The 24,707-nt window shown below is 45.5% G+C and overlaps 1 protein-coding gene across 1 annotated transcript; it reads left to right on the top strand.

Moving 5' to 3' along the window:
* The first annotated feature begins 15,334 nt into the window (after nucleotides 1–15,334).
* On the top strand, nucleotides 15,335–23,985 carry PSMC4 (proteasome 26S subunit, ATPase 4). Its single transcript, XM_007996804.3, has 11 exons — nucleotides 15,335–15,451; nucleotides 16,349–16,447; nucleotides 16,572–16,758; nucleotides 18,467–18,613; nucleotides 18,697–18,806; nucleotides 18,908–19,001; nucleotides 22,358–22,525; nucleotides 22,606–22,682; nucleotides 22,820–22,988; nucleotides 23,196–23,251; nucleotides 23,736–23,985. Exons 1-11 carry the CDS (start codon nucleotides 15,416–15,418, stop codon nucleotides 23,847–23,849), a joined length of 1,257 nt encoding a protein of 418 aa, XP_007994995.1. The 5' UTR covers nucleotides 15,335–15,415; the 3' UTR covers nucleotides 23,850–23,985.
* The last annotated feature ends 722 nt before the right edge of the window (nucleotides 23,986–24,707 follow it).

The following is a 24,707-nucleotide window of genomic DNA, read 5'->3' as shown; positions in this document are numbered from 1 at the left end:
CTGTCCTCCAGGAAGTCTTGCTAAGTCCTGTGGGGACCTAAAATGAGGGTCCCATCTGGGGTACCAGGTGATGTTACAATCATCCTTGGTTCTTCTAATTTCTCATGATAGAAATCAAGTGAGATTGCTGGGTGTGGTGGCTCACCCTTGTAATCCCAGCAATTTGGGAGGCCGAGGCAGGTGGATTGCTTGAGCCCAGGAGTTCAAGACTAGCCTGGACAACATGGTGAAAACCCATTTCTACTAAAAATACAAAAAACCAGCTGGGTGTGGTGGTGCACACCTGTAATCCCAGCTACTTGGGAGGCTGAGGCAGGAGAATGAACCTGGAAGGCAGAGGTTGCAGTGAGCTGAGATTGCGCCATTGTACTCCAGCCTGGGCAACAGAACAAGACGTCACTTCAAAAAAAAAAAAAAGAAAGAAAGAAAGAAAAAGAAACAAAAAAGAAAAAGAAAAAGAGAATGTTTATTTTAGCTTGTACACAAGAGAGGTCAGCACTGCAAAAAGAAAAAGGTGGGCTACACCCCAAAGGGAGCAGGCTGATCTGTCTTAAAGGGGCCTAGCTGCTGTGATGTGCCTGTCATCGAATGTTTAGGAGGGATTTCTTTGGTGCCTGCACAGTGGTTCAACATGCTTTTTCACACATTGCATGTAACATTAGCATTTTAAATCATCTCTGGGCATGATTTTTAGCATTAAAATAAGGAAAAGTTGAAATAAGCCTAGCTGTACTTGTGGGTCCTTGGTGAAGTCCCTAGCCCCCTAAAGCAGGAACTTGTGGTTAATAGCTTCTTGGGCCTTTGATGCTGATTGGCTGGAGATTAGGTAAGCTACAGCTTGAGTAAGGGGTTTTTCTTCTTTGGCTCTGAACCACATCAAAACAGGAAGTCAGCCAGCTTGCCTGTCACAAAACCAGGAGTCAATCAATAAAATGATTTATTATTTAAACAATGTATTTGTAGATTCTTTTGGGTTCTCTACACACACAATCACATTGCTTATGAATTAGTTTAATTCCTTCCATTCTCATCTTTATAACGTTTCTTTAGGCTTTCCAATAGATAATTGAATAAAAGATACAATGGGGGCATCCTAGTCTTGCTTTTGATCACAAAGAAAATACTTTCAATTGGTTTTTGTTGTTGTTTGAGAGGGAGTCTCACTCTGTCACGCAGGCTGGAGTTCAGTGGCACAATCTCAGCTCACTGCAACCATTGCCTCCTGGGCTCAAGCAATCCTTCCATCTTAGCCTCCTAAGTAGCAGGGACTACAGGTACATTCACCATGCCCATCTGATTTGTATTTTTTTTTGTAAAGATGGGGTTTTTGCTCAGGCTGGTCTCGAACTCCTGGGCTCAAGTGATCTGCCTCCCTCGGCCTCCCAAAATGCTGGGATTACAGGCATCAGCCACCACACCCAGCTTGTTTTCAGTATTTTGCTATTAAGTATGATGCTTACCATAGCATTTTTGAAAGTATACATTATTGTATTAAATGTTTCCTTCTACTTTTAATTGTTTAATCATAAATAGATGTTTAACTTTATCAAATGATGTTTCTGCAACTGTCTCAAAGATGTTAATATCCACTGTTGATCATTACCTTGATATAGAGTTGCTAAGATACAAGACCTCCAGTTTAATTTGAATTTCAGGTAACAATTAATTTTCAGTATAAATATGTCCCATGCCATTTATTGGCTAAATCTGGAAACCTGCCTAATTCTATTATTTCACTACGGTTTTGCAAAATGGAGATTTTTAATGTATTATTTTATCTTCATTTATTAACTATAATGCAATTATACAAAGAAGCATCCCCTCATTAATTCTCTGGTTACCCTAAATTGTAATTAATACAGAAAAAGCAACTTAAATGCTTCAATTTTCAGTTTTAGTATGTTCTCTCTAAAGGTAATCAAAACGTGTGTGTGCGTGCGTGCGTGTGTGTGAGTGTATGTAAAATCCTTATGAATGCATGGATTTGTAACCATTTGAAGTGGTCAAACCTTAGACCAATGGGAGCTGTCTCGGTTTATGGTATATTTCCTACCTAGATCTAGAGTCATCCATTTCTAAAAGAGCCACAATTCCTATGATTACCAAATTGTATTTATTTATTCATTTTGAGACAAAGTCCTGTTCTGTTGCCCAGGCTGGAGTGCAGTGGCATGATCATGGTTCACTGCAGCCTTGACCTCCTGGGCTCAAGCGATCCTCCTGCCTCAGCCTCCCAAGTAGCTGAGACTACAGACATGCATCACTACACCCAGCTAATTTTTAAATTGTTTGTAGAGACAAGGTCTCCCTATGTTACCCACGCTGCTTTCAAACTCCTGGGCTCAAGTGATCCTCCTGCCTTGGACCCTCAAAGTGCTGGGATTATAAGTGTGAGCCACATGCCTGGCCCCAAATTGAATTTAGAGGCCATAATTTGAGTACTAGGGGAGGAACTGCCTTTGTTTAATATTTTTAATTTTGTAAAACATTTGCACAGTTCCAAAGTCAAAACTTGACAATAAGTTATCTTCACAGAGCTTTAGCTGCCATCCCTGTCCTCTCCACATTTCCTCCCTTCTCCTGGGAGTAACCATTTTTATGGGGTTTTCATTCAATTTTCCATCATTTCTTTTTGAAAATATATGCAAAGACATACATATACAAGTGTGCGTGTCTGTGCATTTCCCTTTCCTTCTTTTGCAAAAGGTAGCATATTATAGCATATTATTCACACTGTGCTTTCTTCTTTTTGTTTTGTTTTGTTTTTTTGAGACGGAGTCTCACTCAGTCACCCAGGCTGGAGTACAGTGTCATGGATCTCAGCTCACTGTAACCTCCACCTCCCAGGTTCAAGCGATTCTCCTGCTTCAGCCACTCAAGTATCTGGGATTACAGGTGTGTGCCACCACGCCCGGCTAATTTTTGTATTTTTTCATAGAGATGGGTTTCGCCATGTTGGCCAGGCTGGTCTTGAACTCCTGACCTCAGGTGATCCTCCCACCTCAGCCTCCCAAAGTATTCAGATCACAGGCATGAGCCACTGTGCCCAGCTCACACTGTTCTTTATTTTACTTTTCTTACTTGACTTTTATTTTTTTAGATGGAGTTTCACTCTTGTTGCCCAGGCTGGAGTACAATGGCACGATCTCGGCTCACTGCAACCTCTGCCTCCCAGGTTCAAGCGATTCTCATGCCTCAGCATCCCGAATAGCTGAGATTACATGCATGTGCCATCACTCCCAGCTAATTTTGCATTTTTAGTAGAGATGGAGTTTCTCCGTGCAGGTCAGGATGGTTTCAAACTCCCACCCTCAGGTGATCCGCCCGCCTCAGCCTCCCAAAGCGCTGGGATTACAGGCATGAGCCACCACGCCCAGCCCATAAGCCACTGCGCTTGGCAGGCATGTACTATTTTTCATTCCCACTAGCAGTGTGAGAGTGCCAGTTTTCCCACAACCTTGGCAACAGAGTATGTTATCAATCTGATAGGTGACAAATGGTATCTCAATAAAGTTTTATTTTGCATTTGTAGTATTATAAATGAGATCAATTATTTCTATGTTGATCTCATCAAATTTTTTATGAATTCTGTTCTTTTGTTTTCTTACCTTGTTCATTGTATTTTTGTCAAGCATAAAATTTTAATTATTATGTAGTCAAATGTATCAGTCCTCTCTTTTATTGCTTCTGTAATTTGAATCAGGTAGCAAAAAAATTTGACCACTGCCAGGTTATAAAGAAATTCATCGGCTGGGCACAGTGGCTCACGCCTGTAACCCCAGCACTTTCGGAGGCCAAGGCAGGAGAATCGCTTGAGCCCAGGAGTTCAAGACTAGCCTGGGTCTAGTCTTGAACTAAAAACGGGGAAGCCCTATCTCTACCAAAGAATTATAAGAATTAGGCAGGTGTGGTGGTGTATGCCTGTAGTCCTAGCTATTCAGGAGGCTCAGGTAGGAGAATTGCTTGAACCAAAGGGGCAGAGATTGCTGTGAGTGGAGATCATGCCACTGCACTCCAACCTGGACCGCAGAGCCAGCTGAGACAGGTCTCAACTGAAAACATAAATGAATAAATTCATTCACATTTAGTAGTTACATGGTTTCATGTTTTAAAATGTAGATCTCCGACCCTTTTACATTTGTCCTGCTGTGTGGTCTGAAGAATGGGTTTAATTTTATATTCTTCCATAGAGTTGTCAGCTTACTCCAATATCACTTATTATAAAGTCTTTCTTGTCACCAATGATTTGAGATGCAACCTTTATCATATACTAAATATCTATATGCATTTGGGTCTGCTCTGGAGTCTCTATTCTGTTCCTTTGGCCTACCCATTCGTGTGCTAATACCACACTGTTTTCATTAGAGGTTTTCTGTTTTAATATCTAGTCAGGTCGGCCACACGCGGTGGCTCATGCCTGTAATCCCAGCATTTTGGCAGGCTGAGATGGATCACGAGGTCAGGAGTTCAAGATCAGCCTGGCCAACATGGTGAAACCCCGTCTCTACTAAAAATACAAAAATTAGTTGGGCGTGGTGGTGCGTGTCTGTAATCCCAGCTACTCGGGATTACAAAAAACAAGAACAGCTAAGAAAGTTCTGAAAAACTCAGCAGGCTGAGGCAGGAGAATCACTTGAACCCGGGAGGCAGAGGCTGCAGTGAGCCGAGATTGCACCACTGCACTTCAGCCTGGCGATATATATATATATATGTACTCAGGTCAGTGGTGCCTCCCTACTCTGTTCTTTTTCAGAGTTTTCTTAGCTGTTCTTGCTTTTTCCATTTTTCTAAACAAGTTTTATAATAATTTCTCTAATTCTAGATAAAAACCTGATATTTTTGGAGGGACTGCATTATATTTTTAAACTAACTTTTTGAGAGAATTGATATTTTTATTATGTGAGTCTCCTATCCAAAACCATTGCCCTTCTATGTATATACATGTTCATGTTTACCTTTGTGAATAATAGAAAAGCAGATTCTATTAAAAGATTCACATGTTTATCTTAAAAAAAAAAAAGCAAAATAGGCCATGTGTGATGGCTCATGCCTATAATTCCAGCATTTTGGGAGGCTGAGGCAGGAGAATTACTTGAGTCCAGGAGTTCGAGACCAGCTGAGGCAACATGGTGAAACCCCATCTCTACAAAAAATCAACTAGGCATGGTGGTGTGCACCTGTAGTTCCAGCTACTTGGGAGACTGAGGTGGGAGGATCACTTGAGCCTGTGAGGTGGAGGTTGCAGTGAGCTGAGATTGTGCCATTGCACACCAGCCTGGGCAACAGAGTGACATCCTGTCTCAAAAAAAAAAAAAAAAAAAAAAAAAACAGTAAAATTGATATGTATAGACTTGTGCAACCACCTCCACAGTAGAGATACAGTTTCATCACCCTGAAACTTCTCTCATGCTATCCTTTTGTAGTATCCCTCCCCCACAACCCCTGGAAACCACTGACTTCTTCTCTGTTCCCCTAATCTTGTGTTTTCAAGAATGTCATGCAAATGGAATCAGAAAGTATATCACCTCCAGTCCCATGTACCCATTTGACTAGGGAAAATTTCCACTCGAATGTCCCACAGGTACCTTAACTTAACCTCGTCACTCTCCTTCCAATATGCCCCTCCTCCTATGTCTTCTAGTCAAACACTATGCCATCATCCAGCAGTCCAAGCTAGGACTGTTATCCTGGGTTCCTCTTTTTTCCTTTCATCCCTCTTTCTAATTATTCTTTTTTTTTTTTTTTTGAGACAGAGTTTTGTTCTTGTTGCCCAGGCTGGAGTGTAATGGGACGATCTCGGCTCACCACAACCTCTGCCTCCCAAGTTCAAGTGATTCTCCTGCCTCAGCCTCCAGAGTAGCTGGGATTACAGGCATTCACCACCACGCCCAGTTAATTTTGTAAATAGTAGAGACGGGGTTTCTCCATGTTGGTCAGGCTGGTCTCGAACTCCCGACCTCAGGTTATCCGCCTGCCTCGGCCTCCCAAAGTGCTGGGATTATAGGCGTGAGCCACTGCACCCGGCTCTAATTACTCCCTTAATCTCATTGCTTGTAGGTTCTTTATATCTCTCAAATCAATCTAATTATTTCTAAATCCACAACCATTTTGCAAGTGATTCTGGCAACCACCTCTCAACTGCATTCTTCCAACAGCTTTCTGGGTTTCTTGCTCAGTCTTATCCTTTTGAGTCCCTATTTACAGCACAGTAAGCATGATCATCCTAAACAAACACAAATCTTGTTAAGTCATTCCCCCATCCCCCACTCCCTGCCATTTAAAACCCTTCATGGGTTGTCCCTTGCCCTCAGGATAAATCATAAGCTTCTTAGGTGACATTCAAGACTTTCCATAATTCAAGCCTTCCTCTCCTGTCTCAACCCAAAACTCCTGTTCTCACCCTACATGTCTCCCACAAAAACTCCCACTTGCGTTGCTTTTTTAAAGTCTGGAATGTCTTTCTCCCCCCTTTTCTTTCTTTCTTTTTTTTTTTTTTTTTTTTTTTTTTTGAGATAGAGTCTCACTCTGTCACCCAGGCTGGAGTGCAGTGGTGCAATCTCAGTTCACTGCAACCTCTGTCTCCCAGGTTCAAGCAATTCTCCTGCTTCAGCCTCCTGAGTAGCTGGGACTACAGGTGCGCGCTAGCACGCCCAGCTAATTTTTTGAATTTTTAGTAGAGATGGGGTTTCACCATGCTGGCCAGGATGGTCTCGATCTCCTGACCTCGTGATCTGCTCACCTCGGCCTCCCAAAGTGCTCGTATTACAGCCATGAGCCACTGCATCTGGCTCTCCTCACCTTTCTTAGCTAATTACTACTTGTCCTTCAGGTCTCACCTTGGCTCTAATCTCCTGGCTGGATCAATGCTCTACCTTTCTAATTTCTGCAGGAAAACACTGGACTTTTCTCTTTTTCCTTAGTAGAGAAGTTTTCAAAGTGGGACTGCAGACTCCTGCATGTCCCTGATCCCTTCAGAGGGTCCCTGAGGTCAAAACTATTTTTATAATAATACTAAGATGTTATTCAAAATTTTACTCTTAATATTTGCACTGATAGTGCAAAAACGATGGTAAGAAAGACTATTGGCCCTTGCCCCAAATCAATCTAGCTAATCGTCATCAGATTAATGGAATCTTCCTGTTTTAATATTACACCAAAACTCTACAAGTGGAAGTTTCTTAAAGGTTAGTTGCAACATGGCGTCTGAAACCATATCAATGAATTATTTCCATGCTATTACAGTAAAATCCCTCGGCCTATATTGCACTTTGCATGGATCTTTTACCCATTCATAGTTTTATAGCATCATGCAACAGGAATTTGGAAAATATTGGTGCAGTGAGTTATACAGCTTTCCAAATGTTGAAACGTTTGTTATACTGAAAAATTATAGTCATAGATATCCACATCATTCTGATCTGAAAGGCAATAAGTATTTGGGAAGCTGTCAAGCTCATGGTGGCAGATTAAATATACTTCCATATTACTACTACTTATATGTGTGTGGCTACATTTTTTTTGATATACGTTAACCGAAACAAACTATCACAGCACATTGAATGCAAAAGCAGACAATGGCCGGGCGCAGTAGCTCACGCCTGTAATCCTAGCTCTTTGGGAGGCCGAGGCAGGAGGATTGCCTGAAGTCAGGAGTTCGAGACCAGCCCGGCCAAGATGGTGAAACCCCATCTCCACTAAAATACAAAACACTAGCCGGGTGCAGCGGCTTGCGCCTGTAATCCCAGCTACTCGGGAGACTGAGGCAGGAGAATCACTTGAACCCGGGAGGCAGAGGTTGCAGCAAGCCAAGATCGCGCCATTGCACTCCAGCCTGGGCAACAGAATGAGACTCTGTCTCAAAAAAAAAAAAAAGCAGAAAGAAAAAGTAGACATTAAGATCCAGTCATTTTCCTTCAAGCTGGACATTAAAGAGATCTGCAAAAATGCAAAACAATGCTACTCTTCTCTGATCATAATAGAATTAAAGTAGAAATCAATAACAAAGATGTCTAGGAAAAAGGCCCAAATATTTGGAAATTAATCACTCACTTCTAAATAATCCATGAGTCAAAGAAGAAATATTAAGAAGAAATAGAAAATATTTTTCACTTAATGAAAATAAAATATAACAAACTATATGTAAGCAACTAAGGCAGTTTTTAGGGGGTAAATTTATATTAGCAAACACATATGTCATGAAAGAAAATCTCAAATCTAACCCTCCACATTAACATTGTAGAAAAAAAAAGTAAATGAAATCCAAACCACTGAAGGAAAAAAAAAATACAGAGCAGAAATCAATGAAATTAAAAACAGGAAAAAAAAAAACAGGAAAAATCAGTGAAACCAGAAATTGTCCTTATGAAAGGTCAATATAACTGATAAGCCTCTAACCAGACTAAACAAGAAAAAAACAGAGAAGAGGCCGGGCGCAGTGGCTCAAGCCTGTAATCCCAGCACTTTGGGAGGCCAAGACAGGCGGATCACGAGGTCAGGAGATCGAGACCATCCTGGCTAACATGGTGAAACCCCGTCTCTACTAAAAAAAAATACAAAACACTAGCCAGGCGAGGTGGCAGATGCCTGTAGTCCCAGCTATTCGGGAGGCTGAGGCAGGAGAATGGCGTAAACCCGGGAGGCGGAGCTTGCAGTGAGCTGAGATCCGGCCACTGCACTTCAGCCTGGGCGACAGAGCGAGACTCCGTCTCAAAAAAAAAAAACAAAAAAACAGAGAAGATAAAAATTACCTATATTAGAAATGACAGAAGATATATCACTACAGTATCTGTATAAATTTTACAACTTACATGTAACAGATCAGTTCCTTGAAAGAAAGATGAACAAGATTAAGAAGTCTTACAACTATTAAATAAATTAAATTTATAGTTAAATATCTTCCCCCGAAAATCTCCAGGCCCAGATAGTTTTATTGAAGAATGTTATCAAGTATTATTGAAAGAAATAACATGGATTCTAAAAACTTCTCTTTCAGAAAATATAAGGAGAAATACTTTCCAATTTGTCTTGAGGCTAGCATTACCTTGATACCAGAAGCCAAAGACATTACAATGAAAGAACACTATAAATCAGTATCCCTCATATTATCAAGTTGAATCTAGCAATAGTAAAAGGACAATTCATCATGGCCAAGTAGGGTTTATCCTGGGAATACAATGTCTGTTCAAAATTTTCTTGACAAAAGTGAACATCTGGCAGGTCGTGGTGGCACACACCTGTAATCCCAGCACTTTGGGAAGCTGAGGCAGGCAGATCACCTGAGGTCAGGTGTGGGGAAAAGAAAGAGATCAGCCTGTTACTGTGTCTATATAGAAAGAAGTAGACATAAGAGACTCCATTTTGTTCTGTATTTGAGATGCTGTTAATCTGTGACCCTACTCCCAACCTTGTCCTTGCAAGAGACTTGTGCTGTGGTAACTCAAGGTTTAATGGATTTTGGGCGTGCAGGGTGTGTCTTTGTTCCTAGAAAAAGCTAGGTATTGTCCAAGGTTTATCCCCATGTGATAGGATGAAACGATGCCGCTAAAAGGTTTACCTCAAGGCACAGGATTTTCCTTTAAACTTACTCATGTCACAGAGATCCTTGTTCTTATGTCTTACTGCTGATTTCCTCCCTAAAAACGATCCTATTGTCCTGCCACTCCCTTATCTTTAAGATGGTAAAGATAATTATCTATAAATACTAAGGGAACTCAGAGACGGTGCCGGCGTGGGTCCTCTGTAAGCTGAGCGCCGGTCCCCTGGGCCCCCGCTTTTCTTTCTCTATACTTTGTCTCTGTGTCTTATTTCTTTTCTCAAGTCTCTCGTTTCACCTAACGAGAAACACCCACAGGTGTGGAGGGGCAGGCCACCCCTTCAGTCAGGAGTTTGAGACCAGCCTGGCTAACATTGTGAAACCCTGTCTCTAATAAAAATAAAAACTAGCCAAGTGTGGTAGGAGGCGCCTATAATCCCAGCTACTCAAGAGGCTGAGGCAGAAGAATCGCTTGAACCCAGGAGGCGAAGGTTGCAGTGAGCCAAAATTGCACCACTGCACTCCATCCTAGGTGACAGAGCAAGGGCTCATTTCAAAAAAAAATAAAAAAGTGAACATCCATTCAGGGTTATTAAAAAAAAAAAAAAAAACCTCAGCAAACTAAGAATAGAAAGAAACTTCCTTAACCTGCTAAAAGGGCATTTTGAAAGACATTTAATGTTAGAAGTCTAAATGCTTTCCACCAAAGATTGAGAACAAAGAAAAGAATGTTTGCATTCACCACTCCCAGTCAATATTGTAACTGAAAGTCCTGGCCAATGTAATAGGCAGGAAAAGGAAACAAAAGTCATGTCAATTGAAAAGGAAGAAAAATAAAACTGTCTTTATTCACTAATAACATGGTTGTCACAAAAAAAAAGTCCAGGAAATCTACAGAAAATCCTAAAACTAATAAATGATTTTTACAAGATCACAGAATAATACGCAAAAGTCAATCGTATTTTTAAGTATAAGTAAACAAAAATTAGAAATTTAAAAAATTTTACTAACATTTATAATATCATAAAATATGAAATACATAGGGATAATTGACAAAAGATGTATAAGACCTATACACTGAAAACTAAAAAACATTGCGGATAGAAGTTAAGGAATAATTAAGTAAATTGGAAGATATACCAGGTTCATGGATTAGAAGATTTAATGCTGTTAAAGTGTCAATTTCTCCAAATTAATCTGTAGATCTAATGTGTTCCTAAATATAATCGTGTCAGGCTTTTTTTTTTTTCAGTAAACATTGTAAAGCTGATTCCAAAATTCTTATGGAAATGTTAAGTACCTAGAATAGTCAAAATAACTTTGAAAAAGAAGAATAAAATTGGAGGATTTCCACTACCTAACTTTAAGACTTATTATAAAGCTACGGTAAAAAAAGACAATGTGGTATTGGTGTCCAGATAGAAAATTAGATTAACAGGGCCGGGTGCACCGGCTTACACCTGTAATCTCAGCACTTTGGGAGGCTCAGGTGGGGAGATCACGAGGTCAGGAGATCAAGACCATCCTAGTCTCTACTAAAAAGTACAAAAAATCAGCCAGGTGTGATGGCACGTGCCTGTAATCCCAGCTACTCGGGAGGCTGAGGCAGGAGAACCGCTGGAACCTGGGAGGCAGAGGTTACTGGCGCCACTGCACTCCAGCCTGGAGACAGAGTGAGACTCCCATCTTTAAAAAAAAAAAAAAAAAAAAAAAATTCTCTTTTCTTAGAAATAAAAAAAAAGGCCAGGTGTAGTGGCTCATGCCTGTAATCCCAGTACTTTGGGAGGCTGAGGCAGGCAGATCACTTGAGGCCTGGAGTTTCAGATAGAGGTTTCACCATGTTTTCACCATGTTGGCCAGGCTGGTCTTGAACTCCTGACTGCAGGTGATCCACTCGCCTCAGCTTCCTAAAGGGCTAGGATTACAGGCGTGAGCCACCACACCCGGGCTGAATCACTGTATTTTGGAAAAGATAAGTTCAAGAATTAGCTGGGCATGGTGGCAGGCACCTATAATCCCAGCTACTTGGGAGGCTGAGGCAGGATAATCACTTGAACCAGGAGGTGGAGGTTGCAGTGAGCCGAGATTGTGCCACTGCACTCCAGCCTGGGAGCCAGAGCAAGGCTCTCAAAAAAAAAAAAAAAAAAAAAAGAAGAAGAAAAAGAAAAAAGAAAAAAAAAATACAGAATTAAGAGTTGCTCATGCAGAGGGAAAAAGAAAGATTTATTGTCATTGTCGTTTTCCTCTTTTTTTTTGTGGAAACATAGACACTAGGACCTTAAGAAAGGCAGGAGACAGATTTAATGAATCTCTGGGTTCTCCCAGCAGAGTGATCTTCCCTACTCAGTGATCTCTACTGAGCAGGAGCCACCAATTCTCTTTGTAACTTAATGGAAGTGGCTTTCCCCTGTCAGCACCTCAGTTTCATTTGTAAAATGAGGAAAAGCAAACCTACCTCTGAGGGCTGTTATGAGATCATGGTTTGGAACTTTCCCAGCCAAAAGTAAATGCACAAGTGATGTCTCGTGTGGCAACCCATGATCCAATCATCAAATAGAAAACAATGTTCAAACACACAGAATATCAAAAGTATACACACAAATGGTGGGAGTGTAAGTTAATACAGTGTGACAGTGTCTACTAAAGCTAAACACATACCTGCTCTATGATCAGCAATTCCACACGTGGGTCTATTTTTTTTTTCGGGGGGTAGTGGGGGGATCCATTTTCAGAAGAAATGAATACATCAGTTTGCCCAAAGAAATATACTAGAATATTCACAGTGAGAGACAGGACTACCTGGATTTTCTTGGCAGACTAAGAATCCCTAAGCCTAGCTGGGAAGGTGACCGCATCCACCTTTAAACAAGGGGCTTGCAACTTAGCTCACATCCCACCAATCAGGTAGTAAGTAAAGGGAGCTCACTAAAATGCTAACCAGGCAAAAACAAAAGGTAAAGAAATAGCCAATCATCTATCACCTGAGAGCACAGGGGGAGGGACAATGATCGGGATACAAACCCAGGCATTGGCGCTGGCAAGGGCAACCCCCTCTGGGTCCCCTCCCATTTTATGGGAGCTCTGTTTTCAGTCATTTTTTTTTTTTTTTTTTTTTTGAGACGGAGTCTCGCTCTGTCACCCAGGCTGGAGTGCAGTGGCACGATCTCAGCTCACTGCAAGCTCCACCTCCTGGGTTCACGCCATTCTCCTGCCTCAGCCTCCGGAGTAGCTGGGACTACAGGCGCCCGCCACCACGCTCGGCTAATTTTTTGTATTTTTAGTAGAGACGGGGTTTCACCATGTTAGCCAGGATGGTCTCGATCTTCTGACCTCGTGATCCGCCCGCCTCGGCCTCCCAAAGTGCTGAGATTACAGGCCCGAGCCACCGCGCCCGGCTGTTTTCACTCTTAAATCTTGCAACTGCACACTCCTCTGCTCCCTCTTTGTTAGGGCTTGAGCTGAGCTTTCGCTCGCGGTCCACCGCTGCTGTCTGCTGCCCTGGTAGACCTGCCGCTGACTTCCACCCCTCCGGATCCGGGTGCCCACTCCACTTCTGATCCAGCGAGGCAGCACCCATTGCCGCTCCCAATTGGGCTAGAGGCTTGCCATTGTTCCTGTGTGGGCTAAGTGCCCAGGGCTCATCCGAATTGAGCTGAATAGAGCTATAACACTCAACACATGGCCCAAGATTCCATTCCTTGGAATCTGTGAGGCCAAGAACCCCAGGTCAGAGAACAAGAGGCTTGCCGCCACCTTGAAAGTGGCCCGCCACCATCTTGGGAGCTCTAAGAACAAGGACCCCGGTAACAATAGCACCATAACAGCCCTAAACTGGAAAATATCCCGTCTGAGGTATAGGGCATAGTCACAAAATGGAAACCATCCAGAATGAAAATGAAAGAACTATTTCTACACATAATATGTATGAATCTCACAAAAATAACATTAACTAAAAGAAGCCAAACACAGTACACAGAGTACTGGTCTAGACAGAAAGAGAATTCAAAACAAATAAAAGTAACTTACTTGTTGTAACTCAGGGTGAGTCCAGCCAGACAGTGGCTCATGTCTGTAACCCCAGCACTTTGGAAGACTGAAGTGGGAGGATCATCTGAGCCCAGGAGTTCGTGACCAGCCTGGGCAACATAGGGAAACCCTGTCCTTACAAAAAACATTTTAAAATTAGCAAGGCATGGTGGCACATGCCTGTAGTCCCAGGTGCTTGGGAGGCTGAGGCTATAGGATCGCTTGAGTCTGGGAGGTTGAGCCTGGAGTGAGCAGTGGTCTCACCACTGCACTCCAGCCTGGGCGACAGAGCAAGAACCTGTTTCAAAAGATTATATATATGTGTGTGTGTATATATATATGTTTGTGTATATATATATTTAAAGGCTATGTGGGGTGGGGCATGCCTGTAATCCCAGTACTTTTGAAGGCTGAGGAGAGAGGATCGCTTGAGGCCAGGAGTTGGAGACTCTAGTGAGCTATGATCTTGCCACTGCACTCCAGCCTGGGCGACAGAGAGACCATATCTCTCAAAATAAAAATAAAAATAAAAATAAACATATGAGTAGATGAATGATAACCTTTAGAAAGGATCCAGGAGGCTGGGTGTGGTGGCTCACTGGTTCACGCCTGTAATCCCAGCATTTTGGGAGGCAGATCACTTGAGGTCAGGAGTTTGTGAACGGCCTGGCCAACATGGTGAAATTCTGTTTCTACTAAAAATACAAACATTAGCCTGGGCAACAGAGTGAGACTCCCTCTTGAGGCAGGGGTGGAGGGGGTGGGGGAGGGGGAGGGAAGAGGGGATAGAGGAAAGGGGAGCACATGGGGCTTCTACTGTTTGGTTTTGCGATCTGAATTCAGGTTGTAAGGGTGTGTTCACTTTGTGTAATTTCGTCGAGCTGTAATGATTTGTGCTCTTCTCTTTATTTAACTTCAGTAAAAGGTTTATTTAACAAAAACTGTAGCTGGTGTGAAGGGTAGCAGTGTATCCCTGGGGCCTGGAATACAGGCTTTGGGGTCAGACAGACCTGGGTCCCAATCTGTGCTTTGTCCCTTCGGCACGTTGTGACTACGGCTGGTGGCTTCGTGGCTCTGGGCTTGTTTCCTTCTCTATAAATGAGGAAACATAATACCTGCTACGATGATGCCTGTAAAGCTTAAGCACAGGACCTGGCATAGGTTTGTAAGGCGAAAACCTGGGATACAGAATTAAGGCCTATGGATCTCCTGTGCAACCCAATTTCCGGGCACTGGCTGCCTCATTTTCCCCAGCCCAGACGCGTGGGTTCTACTTGACTGGTTGCTCACTGCGGGCTCGGGGGTCCTCACTCCTGGGGGTAAAGCCCGGTACGAAGGGTCACCTTCAGGGGCAGCTCAGACCTTCCCACGCCCGCGCGGGGCACAATCTTGGGATCAGCCCCACGAGGAGACCCTACCCGCCCATACGATCCCTTCTGTGGAGCCCAGCTCAAGGACCCTCCAGCCCAGACACTAAATGAAAGCTAAGAGCAGTTGGCCGCCAAACTGTCCGTGCCAGAGCTCTGCGAACTTACGCCGTTGAAAGAGCAACGGCCTTGCGCCACCTCCTGGGGTGAACCCCCAGCCCTTCACTGCAGGGCAAGATGGCGTTGTCGCGTGATACTGCGCACGCGCACAGCTCCGGTCCCGCCCCCGCGCCTGCGGGTACGGCAGCGCACGAGCTTATGTTGAGGGCGGAGCGCAGATGAGCCCTTCATCCTATCCTGCCCTTCCAGCCGCTCTTAGCGGTAACTTAAACTACGCTTCCCAGAAGCCTCCTCAGCCAGGGACTTCCGTTGTCGTCAGCGGAAGCGGTGACAGATCATCCCAGGCCACACAGAGGCCGGCTTGGTCACTATGGAGGAGATAGGCATCTTGGTGGAGAAGGCTCAGGTACAGTGGGGACTTGGGCTTTTTAGTCCGTGCTGGGCTCGCGGGGAGAGGGTGAAGCCAGACCTGAGTGGGGAGATGAATGGCTTCCGGGACCCCGGCCCGGGTTGGGGTGATTTCTGAGGCCTCGGTGGAGAGCTTTGTGCCGTTCGAAGGCTTGTCTGGGTGGCCGAGTGATGGTGGGAGGTAAGGCTCAGAAAGCGGGTCTAGGGGAGTGAGTGACGTTAGTGGGTCTTTGGGACGGATTGATTTCGAACCCTGGCCGGTAGTGCTTAGTGAAGTCGATGGCCCGGCGTTGCGATTGGGTCAGGCGGTGAGTGATGTATGGGATCCAGCCGTGCGGCCGAGTGATCCCGGGTACTAGGCTGCGGGGCTGACTGATGTTCAGGGCTTTGCTGATGGGGGTAATGGGGCGGTAGTTAAGTATTATCTGTGGCTTGGCTGAGTGATGTTTAGGTCTAAGGTGAGTTAGGAGACTGTGACATAAGGGATCTTTGAGGGGAAACTGGGGAATGTTGGGACTCTTTGAAGGCGCAGGCACTTTAACAGCTTATCTAGGAGAGCCATGTGACATTAGGAACCTCTTGAGGGGGATCGGGTGGCATTTGGGTCTGATAAGGAGCTGAGGTAACATTTAGATCCTAGTTGGGGGTTGTGTGACACTGGGGACATGTTATGAGTGGTATATGATAACATAAGAACTGTTTGGGGGCAAGTTGACATAAGGAGCTTGTTTAGGGGGCCAAAACAAGAATCTATTTAGAGGGTCTTATGATATCAGGGGTCTGTTAGGGGCTAAGTGACTTCAGGGTGACGTGGGGAGGGGAACAAACGTTAGTGAAGTTGAGATGCTTTCATGAGAGGACCGTCTTCCAACGTAAGTTGTCCCTTTTGGTCTAGGATGAGATCCCAGCACTGTCCGTGTCCCGGCCCCAGACCGGCCTGTCCTTCCTGGGCCCTGAGCCTGAGGACCTGGAGGACCTGTACAGCCGCTACAAGGTACATTCAACCCCCAACCCAGACCTTGCACAGGACCTGGCATCTCATACTCTCCCCATTTTCCACCACTCTCTGGATCAGCAAGGGCTGGAGCCATCCCCTTCTGTCCCCTCTCTGCTCACAGAAGCTGCAGCAAGAGCTGGAGTTCCTGGAGGTGCAGGAGGAATACATCAAGGATGAGCAAAAGAACCTGAAAAAGGAATTCCTCCATGCCCAGGAGGAGGTGAAGCGAATCCAAAGCATCCCACTCGTCATCGGACAATTTCTGGAGGCTGTGGATCAGAATACAGCTATTGTTGGCTCTACCACAGGTGTGTGGGTAGCTAAGGACATCTAATTCATTCATTTGTCCACTTCACTATTTCCTACCATGTGCTAGGAAGCAGCAAACAAGGCAGGGCAGTGCAGTGCAGTATTCTTCAGAGTATTTTGACTAATTGAAAGGTAGAAATACATATACATATATATATATATGTTGTTTTTTTTTTTTTGGAGACAGAGTTTTGCTCTTGTCGTCCAGGCTGAGAGTGGAGTGGCACGATCTTGGCTCACTGCAACCTCTGCCTCCCAGGTTCAAGTGATTCTCCTGTCTCAGCCTCCCAAGTAGCTGGGATTACAGGCATGGACCACCACGCCTGGCTACTTTTTGTATTATTAGTAGAGACAGGTTTCACCACGTTGGCCAGTCTGGTCTCGAACTCCTGACCTCAGGTGATCCACCCACCTCGCCCTCTGAAAGTGCTGGGATTACAGGAGTGGGCCCCACTGTGCCCGGCCAGAAATATATTTTACATTGTGCATATCTGTCTGTGTCTCTTACTTTTTAGATAGATGTATAAAACATAAGTCTCACCATGAAATATTTAACCTTACTATGTGTGGTATATGCTGATGTTTTCTATCCTATTCTAGTGTGTTTTGCTTTAAACACAGTTCTGGTCATGAACTTCCAAACCGATTTCACAACTACTACTGGTTTGGGGCCTGCAGTTTGCAATGATGAGTAGGAGTGTTAAGAGATTGGGCTCTGAGGCCAGGCATGGTGCCTCACATGTATAATCCCAGTACTTTGATCAGGTGGGCAGATCACTTGAGGCCAGAAGTTTAAGAACAGCCTGGGCAACATGGAGAAACCCCGTCTCTACTGAAAATATAAAAATTAGCCAGGTGTGGTGGTGCACGCCTGCAATCCCAGCTACTTGGGTGGTTGAGGCATGGGACTCTGTTGAACCCGGGAGGTGGAGGTTGCAGTGAGCCAAGATCGTGACACCATACTCCAGCCTGGGCGACAGAGCAACACTCTGTCTTAAAAAAAAAAAAAAAGACTGGGCTCTGATAGGAACTCAGAGTCCCTATCAGAGTATATTGTAGCTGCTGCTGTTTATATAGGTCTAGGCCTTGCCCTCTTGATAGTCATTGTCACTGGCACTTATCTGTTTTTTCCTGTTTCTGGGCTCTGCTCCTCTGGACTAAGCCATGTTCTTGTAAAGGTTGTGGAGAAAGGTGTGCGATTGTGCCTGGAATTGGACTGGGGGGCTATGAGAAAGTGAGGGGAGAGTGGTATCCAGGATGAGGTCTCTATCTTGGGAGTTGGGATAGTGCGGCTTTCCATGAGATGGCACCATGGGTAGAGGAGTAGGTTTGTGGGAACACAGGGAGGGCAGTCCAGAGCATCATGGGAGGTGTCCAGGAGGCTGCTGGTCAGCCAGGTCTGACAGTCAGGAGAGAGACTGAGCCTGGAAAGAGAAGTGTGCCTCACTAGTATGAGATGCAGGGGGAGGCCTGCTGGACAGCCAGGGTTGGAGTTCAAGGGAGAATCAGGGCAGTAGATAAGGAGTTCGTGTGAATGTTGGGGACGGACAGCAGGAGGGAAGGCTAGAGGCCGAGAGGGGACCCCTCAGGGTCTGAGCCAGAGATGTTGGCGGCATGGAGGGTGCAACTGTGAGACAAGGAGGAAGGAAGGGGGAAGGGGCAGTTTCCAGGCTGACACTTCTTGTTTGCCTCCCTCCCTTCTCGCAGGCTCCAACTATTATGTGCGCATCCTGAGCACCATCGATCGGGAGCTGCTCAAGCCCAACGCCTCAGTGGCCCTCCACAAGCACAGCAATGCACTGGTGGACGTACTGCCCCCCGAAGCCGACAGCAGCATCATGATGCTCACATCAGGTAAAGGGGGAGCCTGCAGCTGGGAGGGCTCTATGGGGACCTTGGGGACCCAGCCAGGAGCCCCAGCTCTGCTCTCCCCCCAGACCAGAAGCCAGATGTGATGTACGCGGACATCGGAGGCATGGACATCCAGAAGCAGGAGGTGCGGGAGGCCGTGGAGCTCCCACTCACGCATTTCGAGCTCTACAAGCAGGTGAGGTGGTGCAGGTGGCGGGGAAAGGAGAGGCCCCATTGGGTCTGGGGTTGGAGGTGGAACCCCTGACTCCCACTTCTCTTCCTTCCTCTGGGTTTCAGATCGGCATCGATCCCCCCCGAGGCGTCCTCATGTATGGCCCCCCTGGCTGTGGGAAGACCATGTTGGCAAAGGCAGTGGCACATCACACAACAGGTGAGCCCTTCCGCCCCTGCCCCGAGCTCTGATCTTCTGGCCTCTTCGCCTTGCTCCCTGCTCGCTCACTCTCCCCAGGAAGTGGCACCGCACGATGATTAGAAACATAGACTCTGGGGTCACAGCCCATGTGTGCATGTTACTGGCTGTGCTGACTTCACCTCCTTGGGCCTTTCCTCGTAGTAAAAGACTCATTTCACCCGGTGATTGTGAGCAGTTAATGAAATAATGCAGTGTTTTCCTACAATGGGTTGTGACCCATTAATAATTATGAATTTCAATTTGTGGGTTGCAGCCAGCATTTTGAAACATGAAGTAGAACAGAAAGCACCAGATAACATCCACATAGTATTTATACCATGGTACAAGTATATATGGTGCAAGTTCGTCGTTTCGTGAAACTTGTTTCATACACATGTGCACACTCATGTGTACTTGTGGTTCTTCAAAAATGTATTTTTTTTTTTTTTTTAATTCTTAAATATTTTGTAGAGATAGGGTCTGTGTTCCGCAGGCTGGTCTTGAACTCCTGGGCTCAAAAGATTCTCCCACCTCAGCCTCGCAAAGTGCTGGGATTACAGGTGTGAGCCATGTGCCTGGCCCCAAAAATATATTTCTTTTTGTAGGTGCCAGACAAAAATGTCTGAAAGTCACTCACTCTATAACTTTTTTTTTTTAATTTACTTTAAAGCCCTAAAATCTTTAGCATATGTTCAGATCTTAATACATGTGAGCCAGGGAGCAGTAGGAGGCAGTAGTTAAGCAGTATGTTTTCTAGGGCTAGACTGCCTAGCTTTGAAATCTTACTTCCCCACCAACTTCTTATGTGATCCTGGGTAAGTTAACCTCTCTGTGACTCAGTTTCCTCAACTGTCAGATGGTACCTATTTTTCTGGGGTGGGTGTTCAGAAGAGCAAATTGATACTAAGCAATCTGGAATGGGCAATAAATGTTAACTGTTATCATTGTTACTCATTTGCTTGGCACTTTATTGAACTTTTACTCTGTACCAGGCCTTGTGCTACAATGCAAAGATGATAATCAGAGATGTCCCTTGCCTTGACTGGGAAAAAAGAAATAGATACCTAGAACTCAAGACATTCAGTGACGGTTTATTGAAGACCTACTATTTGCCAGGATGTGTTGTAGATGCTAGAGATGTGACAGTAAACAGAGCACCTCCTTATGGAGGTGATATCTTAGTTGGAAAAGCAAACAGATACACAAGTCAATAGATTATGTAGCACAACCCATGACCCACATGTGACTCAGGATGGCTCTGAATGTGGCCCAACACAGATTCGTAAACTTTCTTAAACATAAGATTTTTTTTTTTTTTTTGAGACAGAGTCTCGCTCTGTTGCCCAGGCTGGAGTGCAGTGGTGCTATCTTGGTTCACTGCAACCTCCGCCTCCTGGGTTTAAGCAATTCTTCTACCTCTGTCTCCTGAGTGGCTGGAATTACAGGTACACACCACCACGACCGGCTAATTTTTCTTGTACTTTTGGTAGAAATGGGGTTTCACCATGCTGGCCAGGCTGGTCTCGAACTCCTGGCCTCAAGTGATCTACCCGCCTTGGTCTCCCAAATTTCTGGGATTACAGGTGTGAGCCACCGTACCGGCTGTTTTTTTTTTAAAGCTCATCAGCTATCATTAGTGTTAGTGTATTTTATGTGTGGCCCAAGATAATTCTTCCAGTGTGGCCCTGTGTACCCTTCACCCGGATTCCCTAATGTTACTATCTTATGTAACCATAGTACAATTAGGAAAACCAGGAAATTAACAATGGTACAATACCATGAACTGAAGTTTAGACCTCCTTCAAATTTTACCAGCTTTTCCACTTAGAGACCCTCACTTCAGGTTCTGTCATTTTTCTGAGTGAATTGGGGTGGTTTGTCACTGGCAGAGGGAGGGAGGAGAGAAGATGTAGAAGGGATGTAGAAATGGGAAAAGCTGCTTACTGGGGTTGAGTTTTGTTTTGTTTTCTAGAGACAGGGTCATGTCTGGCTGGGCGCGGTGGCTCACACCTATAATCTCAGTACTTCGGGAGGCTGAGGCGGGCAGATCACGAGGTCAGGACCACCCTGACAAACATCGTGAAACCCCGTCTGTACAAAAAATACAAGAAAATTAGCCAGGTCTGGTGGTGGCCACCTGTAATCCCAGCTACTCGGGAGGCTGAGGCAGGATAATCACTTGAACCCGGGAGGCGGAGGTTGCAGTGAGCCGAGATTGTACTATTGCAATCCAGCCCAAGCGATAGTGTGAGATTCTGTCTCCAAAAAAAAAAAAAAAAAAGAGAAACAGGGTCTTGTTCTGTCACCCAGGCTGGAGTGCACTGGTGTGATCATAGCCCACTGCAACCTCAATCTCCTAAGCTCAAGCAATCCTCCCCACTTCAGTCTCCTGAGTAGCTGGGACTACAGGCATGTGCACCCATGCCCAACTAATTTTTGTATCATCATTTTCAGTAGAGACAGGGTCTTGCTATGTTGCCCACGCTGGTCTTAAACTCCTGGGCTCAAGCCATCCTCCTGCCTCGGCTTCCCAAAGTGTTGGGATCACATGTGTGAACCTTTTTTCCCTCTCGTTTTTCGGGGGAAATTCATCTGTTTGTTCCAGTGACAGCACAGCTTACTAAGAGTGAGTAACTGAAGAAGGACCCCAGGGTAGGTGGAAGTAGTAGTAGAGCCCAGAGGGGGCTGAGAGATTGGGAGGACAGGGAAGGTCAGGGTAGGAAGGGGACTGTAGTGATTGAGTAGGAAAGGCTGACGGACAGTCTAGGTCAGATAAGGCAATTCCAGGGATGGGGATTTCATGTGGAACTGGTTGGACATTTGCAGAACAGCCAACTAAATGTGTGGCCAAAGTCAGGTGGTCAAGGTGTGTTTAGAGCAGAAAAAGTCAGAAATCTTGAGGTTAGGATGCTGAATGAGCCCCCAGCTGATGCAAGTACCAAGAAAGAGGGACCCCTTGAGCCAGGTATAAAGTCTGGATCTTAGGGAGTGAACAGGGCAGGGCTGAAGCCTTGAACAGTTCCTAGTTTATGACATAAAACCACCCAGTCTGTCTATGGACTGCATGTCTCCCTAGGAGAGTTCTAGGGGTATGCTTCATACAACACAAAGCATCTGATCCTTAAGAAACAAGTGTAACTTTAAGAAACAAGGCCAGGGTCAAGCATGGGGTGGCTCATGCCTATAATCCCAGCACTTTGGGAGGCTAAGCCACAACTACTAGGTGTGGGTATCCAAGGAAAAGGATGTCTTCAAGGAATTCTCAGTTTCTGTTAAAGCAGAATGGACCCCTCAGGAGGCTCATCCCTGCCTAACCCTTGTCATCCTGTCATCAGCTGCATTCATCCGGGTCGTGGGCTCAGAGTTTGTACAGAAGTACCTGGGTGAGGGCCCCCGCATGGTCCGGGATGTGTTCCGCCTGGCCAAGGAGAATGCACCTGCCATCATCTTCATAGATGAGATTGATGCCATCGCCACCAAGAGATTCGATGCTCAGACGGGGGGTAAGTGATGCTGAAGCAAGGCCCGGGGTCTTGGACAGGCTTGTCGCATGGGATGCCCGGGACTGACCGTGCACTCTCAGCCGACAGGGAGGTTCAGAGGATCCTGCTGGAGCTGCTGAATCAGATGGATGGATTTGATCAGAATGTCAATGTCAAGGTTTGGGGTTCAGGATGGACAAGGGGAGGTGTGGTATAGGAACTGGGGAAAGGTGGGGGCTGGCACCTGAGGGGTGGTTATCATGAGGAAGGAGGTAGGAGTGCAGAGATCTGAGCTGACCTGCCCCCTGATGTCAGGTGATCATGGCCACAAACAGAGCAGACACCCTGGATCCAGCCCTGCTACGGCCAGGACGGCTGGACCGTAAAATTGAATTTCCACTTCCTGACCGCCGCCAGAAGAGATTGATTTTCTCCACTATCACCAGCAAGATGAACCTCTCTGAGGAGGTTGACTTGGAAGACTGTATCCTGCTCCAGAAGTGAGGGAGGGGCCCTAGTTGGGAACGGGGATTAGATCTTCAGCCCCACTTCTGCCCTCACCACAGCCCAGACTGTGCAGGTGGGACCAAGGTCCAGGGAGGAGGGGAGGTGACAGAGATGGCCAAAGATGACTTCCAGCCCCAGGCATTCACCCCATCACACAGGGAATAGTTTCCTTAACTTGCTGCAGATGTGGCCCGGCCAGATAAGATTTCAGGAGCTGATATCAACTCCATCTGTCAGGAGGTAAGTGGTGGTTTCTCTCTGGATCCAGGCAGCGGGTGTGTGAGGACCCTTCTTCTCTGAACCACCCTGCTGTAGTCCTTCTGTCCCCTCATGGCTGCCCTGGGTCGTGGGCACCATCTCTCTCTTCCTCTACCATCACTAGGGGTGGATAGTACAGGGGTAGTGTTTTGTTTTTTGTGTTTTGCTTTGAGACAGGGACTCTCTCTGTCACCCAGGCTGGAGTGCAGTGGCGCAATCATGACTCACTGCAGTGATCCTCCCACCTCAGCCTCCCAAGTAGCTGGGATTACAGGCGCCCACCACCACGTCTGGCTAATATTTGTATATTTTATAGAGAAGGGGTTTCACCATGTTGCCCAGGCTGGTCTCGAACTCCTGGGCTCAAGTGATCCGTCTACCTCAGCCTCCCAAAGTGTCAGGATTACAAGCATGAGCCACCGCGCCCTGCCACAGAAAGTAGATTTTAACTCTCATCCTTCAACAGAGTGGAATGTTGGCTGTCCGTGAAAACCGCTACATTGTCCTGGCCAAGGACTTCGAGAAAGCATACAAGACTGTCATCAAGAAGGACGAGCAGGAGCATGAGTTTTACAAGTGACCCCTCCCTTCCCTCCACCACACCACTCAGGAGCTGGGGCTTCTCTCGCACCCCCAGCACCTCTGTCCCAAAACCTCATTCCCTTTTTTCTTTACCCAGGATTGGTTTCTTCAATAAATAGATAAGATCTAATCCATTTAATTTCTTCTTAGAAGTTTAACTCCTTTGGAGAATGTGGGCCTTGAATAGGATCCTCTGGGTCCCTCTTAATCTGACAGATGAGCAGACGAGGTGCATGGCCTATGTTGCAGCTTGAGAGAACCAAAGAATTCAAACCAGATGACTTCCGAAATGTGGGGAAAGGGATGAAAAATGAACCTGAGATGGCAGTCCTTAATCACGGAATAAAGCCCTGTGCATCTCCTTCATTTCCTACGGTAAAAGTAAAGCAATTCAGGTCACAGGCCTTAGGAGTTCATAGGAAGGAGATGTCCAGTGCTGTCCAATAGAACTTTCCACAATGATGGATATGTTCTATGTTCTCCAGTATGGTAGCTGCTCACCACATGTGGCTAATAAGCACCTGAAATATGGCTGGCATGACTGAGAAACTGAACTTTTTTTTTTTTTTTTTTTTTTTTTTTTTTTTTTGAGATGGAGTCTTGCGTGTCACCCAGGCTAGAGTGCAGTGGTGAGATCTTGGCTTACTGTTGCCTCTGCCTCCCGGGTTCAGGTGATTCTCCTGCCTTAGCTTCCCGAGTAGCTGGGACCACAGGCACCTGCCACCACAGCCAGCTAAATTTTCTATTTCTAGTAGAGACAGGGTTTCACTATATTGGCTAGGCTGGTCTCGAACTCCTGACCTGAAATGATCTGCCTGCTTTGGCCTTCCTAATTCCTAAGTGTTGGGATTACAGG

This window comes from Chlorocebus sabaeus, chromosome 6 (assembly GCF_047675955.1).
Source record: "Chlorocebus sabaeus isolate Y175 chromosome 6, mChlSab1.0.hap1, whole genome shotgun sequence".
Classification (NCBI taxonomy): Eukaryota; Metazoa; Chordata; class Mammalia; order Primates; family Cercopithecidae; genus Chlorocebus; species Chlorocebus sabaeus.
This window is presented reverse-complemented; position numbering and strand designations above follow the sequence as displayed.

Excerpts from the sequence above, each read along its gene's own strand:
- PSMC4 (XM_007996804.3), top strand. The coding sequence starts at position 15,416 with ATGGAGGAGATAGGCATCTTGGTGGAGAAGGCTCAG. Across the intron at positions 15,452-16,348 it reads TCTTGGTGGAGAAGGCTCAG|GATGAGATCCCAGCACTGTC; the intron begins GTACAGTGGGGA and ends CTTTTGGTCTAG. Across the intron at positions 18,614-18,696 it reads CATCATGATGCTCACATCAG|ACCAGAAGCCAGATGTGATG; the intron begins GTAAAGGGGGAG and ends CTCTCCCCCCAG.